This window comes from Empidonax traillii, unplaced genomic scaffold, assembly GCF_003031625.1.
Source record: "Empidonax traillii isolate 1590-97213 ecotype Southwest subspecies unplaced genomic scaffold, ASM303162v1 scaffold1340:size210426, whole genome shotgun sequence".
NCBI classification, from domain to species: Eukaryota; Metazoa; Chordata; class Aves; order Passeriformes; family Tyrannidae; genus Empidonax; species Empidonax traillii.
In genome coordinates this window covers 102,033-110,098 of record NW_020956533.1, presented here as the reverse complement: position 1 = coordinate 110,098, position 8,066 = coordinate 102,033, and the positions used below count along the sequence as shown (strand labels likewise).

At 38.9% G+C, this 8,066-nt stretch overlaps 1 protein-coding gene across 1 annotated transcript; it reads right to left on the bottom strand.

Moving 5' to 3' along the window:
* Positions 1 to 2,520: 2,520 nt before the first annotated feature.
* Positions 2,521 to 3,731, bottom strand: LOC114069692 (olfactory receptor 10C1-like). The gene has a single exon (XM_027906660.1). It carries the CDS (start codon positions 3,457 to 3,459, stop codon positions 2,521 to 2,523), a length of 939 nt encoding a protein of 312 aa, XP_027762461.1. The 5' UTR covers positions 3,460 to 3,731.
* Positions 3,732 to 8,066: the final 4,335 nt, after the last annotated feature.

The following is an 8,066-nucleotide window of genomic DNA, read 5'->3' as shown; positions in this document are numbered from 1 at the left end:
TCCACACTGATTCTGCAAATGAAAAATTTGTATCCAGATTTTCCCAAACTTGAACGTGTGTCAGGATATTATGGCTTAGGCTGGAAGCTGGAGAAAATTGCTGTTGATCCCTTAGTGCCTTTGTGCTTAAGTGCTTCTGTGATATAAGCTAGGTGGAATAGATCTCTTGAAACACATTAGTGATATCTCTGAGGTGTATTGATACTTCTTTGACATGAATGAGTTGTGATCTAACTGATGTAACCCAGCATGCTTCATTGTGTGGCAAAGTTGCTGGTCCTTGTAAAATGAAAATAGATGATTTCACTTGAGTGAATGAGAGCCAGAAATCCATGTTTATGTGTTAGGAGATTCTTGTTAAATCTTAGGTTCAGACAGTATGGATAATTTACTGCTATCACAACATTCTTACTTTTTTTCTCCATCCACACTAAATCTACTTGTTTTTCTTAAGTGTGGATAGAAATTGAATATGAATAAATCAGCCCAGAGGAGACTGTATTTTGTTTTGTGGGGGCTGACAGATGATGTCAGTGAAATAACAGGTTTGAATGAGATTGAGAAAATGGGTATAAAATGGACAGAACAAACTAAACTAATGATCTAAGAGTTCTGGATATGGGCAAGAAAACAGTAGGGTAGTTGACTGACACATAAGGGTACTGGATTAGGCTCAAGTCTTCAAACTTGAAACAAAACCTGATGGATTAAAATTGAGCACAAACAGTAATAAATAGGACCAGGCCAGACCAGAAAACAAAAAACTATGGATAACACCAGGATACAGCTTTAAGATAATCTCCCAGTTCTTCCTCCCATGAGTACTCAAAAAAGCATATAATTTTGATTCTAAGGCAGGGAATGGGCACAAGATATCTGGATCTTATTGTTTTTACTCTGATGAAGTAAATGTCATGTCTATGTAATCAAGATAGTCTATTGCTTTCTCTGCACTGATATCAATTACTATGATAAAAGTGCTATGATATTCACTCTGCCTTCTAATTAGGCTGAAATAGGGCTAAAATATCCTTACTAAGAGTTTTTTCTCAGAAAACCTTTGTCCCAGGTCACCCATGATTACCTTGGAGTACTTTCAAACATGACTAGACAGGTTATTCCTTGTGAGTGGATCCAAGTTCATCTGTTTTAGGGCAAAGAATCTATTCTGAAAAGGCAAGGGTAAAATTTTAGAGCAAATAAGTTCCAGATTATAATGGACATCAGAAACCTGTTTCATAACCTTTTCATTATCTAATCAATAATCAATTAATCCTCTATCTAAACATAATCATCTTCCCTAGAGAGTAGTGTTGGCCACAGAGAGATAGGCTAGGCAATAGTAGTGCCTCGGGTGGGCTAACTCAGATCATCACAGGAAGTTCCACGCATCATGCCAAGTTACTGTGTTGCTAGGAGTGGACAAATCTATAATAGTAGTACTTTTTTTTTTTCCTTTTTTCTTTCATTTTGAATGAGGTCAGGCAATTGATTGATTTTTGGAATCAAATTTGTATGTAATATCTTAGTAAGATTTGCCACGGTCAGAAAGTGCATTAAGATTCAACACAAAGGGCCACTGCAGGTCAGTTTTATCATTTTGTTAAACTGAATAAACTAGGGCAAGGCAGAAGTATAAACTATCATCCATGCTCTCAGTGGAAATAAATTATTTTCTGCTTGTTTCTCTCCTTCTTAAAAGTTATGCTACCTCCAGAAATCTTTGACTTTTAACACCTGAGTGTTAAAGAGAGTGTTAGCCCTGTAAGACAAAGGCTTGCGAAGCCTCAGAACCTTTTGAAGGTGAACGAAGACTCCTATCACCATTCAGGTCACTGAGACCTCTCTTGTTTTCCTGGTAACATCTTATGGATGTGTGTGTTCAAGGCCATTTTCCTGATCTGTGCCTACAGAGTTTGGTGACAACTTTCTCCACACAGCAAAACATCAGAAGGGTCACACTGAAGGTACACACTGAAAATCAAAGATTAGGAACTCCAAAGGATTTTTTTGTATGGGATTATCAACAGAGTACAGCACAGATCATATGGCCTTTTATAGCTCCATTTGCTGAACAAGACCTTTATTTCAGTAATTTTTAATCCAGTGTGATTTTCTAAGGTGTAAAGAGGAAAAGGAGGAACAAAGGCATGGAAGAGGTATTTCAGTCCACCATGGAACTATAACAGAGTCAGCTGGAGTAGTGGACAACAAAAGTTCACATCGCTTGTGGGGGATTATGCAGCACAAGGGCAGATGTTTGAGATGACTTTGAAGGCTGAGGGTGTCAGTCACAAGGCCACAATGCTTGATGAAATAACAGCTGTCAGTGGTATGGCAAGCATAATTGGAGCAGGATACAGGCATACCTTAAAGTGGATAGGCTAAGTCAGAACAACAAAATATCACAGAGGGAATTTTGAAACAATGATTTCAGATCAAAGACCAGGAATGACACCAGAATCAAATGAAAATGAAAAATACTACTACAACCACCTGAAACAATGCAAATATTCTATTTCATTTCCACAATAAATTAATATTTCTCAATTTTTTTCTCAAGGCCCTTTTCACCTCTTCATTCCTCAAACTATAAATAATAGGATTCAACAAAGGAGTCACCACAGAATAAGAAAGTGAGAGAAATTTATCAACAGATGCGGAATATGTGTATTTTGGCCGCAAATACATGGAGCTTGCTGTACCATAAAAAAGAATCACAACTAAAAGGTGTGAGGAGCAAGTGGAAAATGCTTTCTGCTGGCTTTCAGCTGATGACATCTGAAGAATTGTAGAAATTATGCTACTATATGAATAAATGATCAACAAGAAGGGACACAAAATAGCAAAGACAGCCACCACAATGACTTGAATTTCACTTGGGAAAGTGTTACCACAAAGCAGGTCCAGGAGGGGTTGAATCTCACAGAAAAAGTGGTCGATGGCAAAACCACAGAAGGGTAAGCGGAATGTTATGATGGTGTGCACCAAGCCTACAGCAGTTCCGCAAGCATAGGTCCCAGCAACCAGAATTTTGCAGACTCTACTGTTCATGGTAAGAGTGTAATGCAAGGGGCAGCAAATTGCCACATAACGGTCAAGTGACATGGCAGCCAAGAGAAAACATTCGGCAACTCCAAAGAAAAGGAAGAAAAACATTTGCATGGCACATCTCGCCTTGGAGATACCTATTGTTCCCACCATCAGATTCTCAAGAATATTTGGAATTATGACTGACAAATAGCACATATCCAAACAGGACAGCTGAGTGAGGAAGAAATACATAGGGGAATGAAGGGTGTTATCACCATTTATTATCAGAGCTATCACTGTGTTAGCCATCAAGGTGAGAATATAAAGAGATAATAAAACTGCAAAGAGCAAAGGATGCAAATGAGAGATTTCAGAAAAACCCAGGAGTCTGAATTCACTCACTTCACTGAGGTTCCCAAGAATCATCCCTCTTTGGTACCTAGTAGAACTATGCTCTTCGTTTAGCACTCAGTAGTTGATGAAGTTGTAAACGAACAGGCAAATTGGCAATCCAAACACCATTGCCTGATTGAAAAGGCAAAAAGATGAGGAGAATTTAGAAATTATCAAGATTTTGAAAAGGTCTTTTAAACAGATTAAGTGGTCTTACGCATATATTTTTTGTCTCTATTTTTGACTGTGGTTTCTTTTCGTAGCACTGCCTTCAAAGTTTGCATATTCACTAGCGTCTTCAGTGTTCAGCTACAGTTTTTACCCTGCAGAATAAGAAAACAAAAAAAAGGCAAATATTTTTTATGGACTAATCAGTTCAAGTTCCAACAGCATAAGTAGCAACATTTCAGTATAACAAAGATAACTTCTCTGTTAGTTAAGTGATCTACTCTGAGGATGATTGTTGCACGAAAGGTCAATCGGTCCAAAGCGTCTTGTGACTGTACTCATGGCTAGGCTATACAGCAAGAAAAGGGTTAAAGGACCCTTAGAGACAGGCTTTGCATTCACAAGGATTTACTTGTGGAATACACGGCTTATGGCAGTCATGTATTCTGAAGTTACCTTGTGGAGAGTGTAGTGGAAAAGAGGAAGAAAAAAATCCTAAATCATGAGGTCTCCAGAAAAACATTCTACTCTGAGCACTCTGCAATGAATCAAGAGAGGTGTTTTTCCCCAGCACTAGATCCTATATATATATTTATAAAGTCCACTGAGACTTGCTAGTGCTGATTAGAGCAGTAAGTCATGGTTGTTACTCACAGGTTGGTTACTAAGTGTGGTGTACATATATATTAGTTGATTCACAGACACCCTTTTTCGTCTGTCCAGTTTTAAATAATTTGCTTCTATATAAACCTAGGTATTCTTGTGCAACATCAAGAGCTGTCTTTGACTTTGAAGTGATTACTATTACTTCATAATTATCACCACATTTATGAGAGAGTAGTCACATAGGCTTGTCATATTTATGCTTTATCAACAAAATTTGAAGGCAAAACTGAGGTACAGTCCACATTCACATGGGACTATAAATCCTGCTGAGATAGGGATGGAAGGCTGCAAGTTACAAATGATATGCAAATCACTTCAATAAAACCATCAGCCTTGTAAAGGTCTTGGCCAGAGTTAGTCATCTGGAGTACCTTTACAGTCTCTGGGGAGAGTTGGTCACTTCCACAATTTAGATCACCTTAATCTTTACAGTGTATCAGAATCAGCTGAAACAAACCATAGAAGGGCCTGTTTTTCTCCACTGACTATAAAAGATATTCAGACCCCTGCACCAAAAATGCAGACACAGAATTATCATCAACTTGGCCATCTAAACCTAGAGGACCTGCATCTTATGACAACCTTGTAGGTATCTGTAGGGAGATGATAAATTGCACAGCAACATATGAAGACCATGAGTGTACAGAAAGGCCTTAAGGCCCCTGCCCTATGATCTCCAGCCATACTTGCTGTTCACATACCCATGGTCTTCATTTAAGATCACTTCACCTTATATTGATCCTTAGCAGGAGACCATTGTGATGCATGTAACAGGTCACCTGAAAAGGTCCAAGCCTTTGCTGTGCTGAACATCCAGGATGGCACTCAGGTCTGGGCTGTGCTCATCCCTTGGCCACAGGTTAAACTCAGGAGCTCATGGTAAGCAGGCAGCTTAGTGGTGACACCACCACCTGCATGGTCTGGCCTGAGTTTGGAAGTGAAACAAGTTCTCATGAGAACATCCTTTAAGAATAAAGTTGTTTTATTATGAGGGAATTATATAAAAGATTGAGTGACCAAAAGGGAGAGCTACCTCTATGCAGCACATTGTGGGAAAATTCATCCCCTTCTGCATGAGAGCAGGGTTCCCAGCAGTGGAAGGGATGTAAGATTTTTTCACTACTCATCTTGATTTTTATTATAATCTTATTAAAAAAATCTTTTTTATTTAGCTATTTGTTGTGGTCTTATTATGTGGTTTCTTATTTAGATCCACTAGCAATGCTGCATCAGCTGTCTTAGCACAATGTCCCTTTAAATGCCAAAGATACAACTTCCATCTTCCATAGTCAGAGGTAAAGCAGTGTGCACTTAGACTGTTAACTGGCATGATGTCATTTCAATCAGAATTATGACCGAAGCAGTCCCCAGCTAAACTTGGATCAGAGTAAATCCGCATTGAGATTTGACTATCCCCAGGTCTGACTCTGACAGACACATGCTGTAGCTTTTCAGACAAATCGCATGATGGAGAACAGCTTCCCCTTCTCCTCCTGGTCCCTCCCCAGCCCCTCTGATCAGAAAAGGGCCCAGGTGATGGACTTAGATCTTTTTTTAATAGTGAAGGAAGAAGGGTTAACTGAAGCATCTTGCTACAGGGGCCCACTGTTCTCCCCCCCATTTCTCTACCTTGCTCAAAGGAGATCTTGTTCTGTACCTAAAATATTTACAGATACATAGAACAAAGAGCCCAGAGGTAATAAATCTTAGCCAAAGGAGCCAAGGTGACATCTCAATAGGTGAAATAGGCTCAGATCCAAGGCTTTCTTGAAGCCTCAGTGATCAGAACATAAGAACAATAGAAAGAACAAAAGGTCACCGAGGTCAGGCGAGGATGAGGAGTAAAAAACAGCCCCCAGGATGAAGGTAAACAGGATTTACCACCATAATATTACTCAAAATAGAGACCACGCCTCAATCTCCGCCCCTAACTCCACCTGTTATGAATATTGTAATTTATGTTGTAATCATTGCCAAACCTGTATAAAAAGCTCACTGTAACCTAACCAACGCGGAGCCTGTTTTCCCAGCACTAGCTGGCAGGCTGCCCGGCCGTTAATCAATAAATACCTGCTGCTTTAGACATAAAACTCTGTCTAAACAGTTTTTTATCTGCTCTTTTCTGGGCATCAATAGATACTGTTTATTTGAATGAGTACAGAAACCTTCCACTCTTAATGTTCAGAGATTTTTGACTGAAGTTCAGTCAATTCCAGAAACATGGGGATATATTTGATTAAAAGTGGAATTACTGACTGATATCCACACCGGCAGTGTTGACATCTCATTGAAACTGATCCTATTTCACCTGGCCTTAAAACTGTCTTTGTCCACTCTTATTTTCAGTCACTGACTGCAGTATGACCTCTGCATTACAGTCATCTTCTGTGAGCAAGAAAGAGAAAGTGATTTTCCAGGGAAGAACCACCTAGTGTGATGTAGGTGTCCTCTGGACATAATAAGGTTAGTGACAACTACAGAGTGCTGTATCTTTGTTTAATTAAACAGAAGGATAGTATGATTCATCCAAATAAAGACAGAAATATCCACAGAGGAATAGAAATATCCAGAGAGGAAAAGTTCTGAGAAATCTGAAGGACCTATCTGAGTTGGCATGATGTGTTCTTTCAGGGGACACCTCTCCCACACCATTATTAAAGAGTATAAAACCAGAGTTAGACATGAGCAATGCACATGTTCTTTCCTCCTGCAAAACCCTGAAAGCTTTTTTCCTCTGCTTAGTCTATGCAGTTTGTTTCCATACCAAATTTTTATCCCTTAATTTAGAGAGGATCAGGCCTAATGCCATGAATGGTCAAAAAATAACAGATTAAAATAGATAGGCAAGTGCTCCATAGGTCTTTCTTTAGTTTGTTCCAGGAGCTAACAGAAAAACCAGAGAGAGGGCTCTGTCACACCTAAACAATGAGAAAAAAATAACTGACTCCTACAATTGCAAGAAGTCAATACCCAAAAGATTGTTTTCCAGTGGGAACACAGACAGATAGAAATACTTAAGGTTTGTAGTGTGGCTTTTCCAAAAATATTAACCACAGTCTTCTCCTAGTGACAGGTGAGCTACCTTATTTTACTTCATTCTTCTGTCTTTTCTTCTGCATGTTATTGTTCTCTGCCACCTACACAGGACTTGTCTTTAAGGAAGACTTATCTGCCTAAGAAGTGAATGGTTTATTGGAATAAAAGATCAATTACAAGAAATTTTTAATTCTTGAAAAAAACTGCTCCTCCTGAAGAATGCCTGGAACAAATGCAATTTCCTGGGGTGCAATCCACATTATTTAGTAGTTTTGTGTGGTACTGTGCAGGGTATACAGGATCATCTGTGTTCAGTAGGTAATTCTTTCCTGGAATGCACTCCACTCACAGAATGATAGCAAGAGGGGTTCATTGCCAAACGTCCATTCTATCAACAAATTAAAATTTCTGGGTTTTAATGACCAGCCTTCTTTGCTTGGCAGACAGTTTATAGTTGCAGATCTCTACTGGATAATGGGACAAAAGTCCACTTCAAAAACTGGGGCAGTACAGTATAATTGTCATCCCAAAAGGAAGAGTAAAGTCATAACAAAGATGTATCTTCCTTTTTATTGACTAGAAGTGCAGGACACTCGGTTGGAAAAGCTGTCCTTATTTATCAAAGCTGTGGAGGAACCAACCTTGTCTTTCTCCACTAAACAATCCTTAGCACTAAAAACACCTAAACACAGCACTTCCTTTTCTGGGATCTTGTCCTATTAGAAAGTAATATATCTAAAGATTCAATTTACTATTTTGTATTTCTTTAG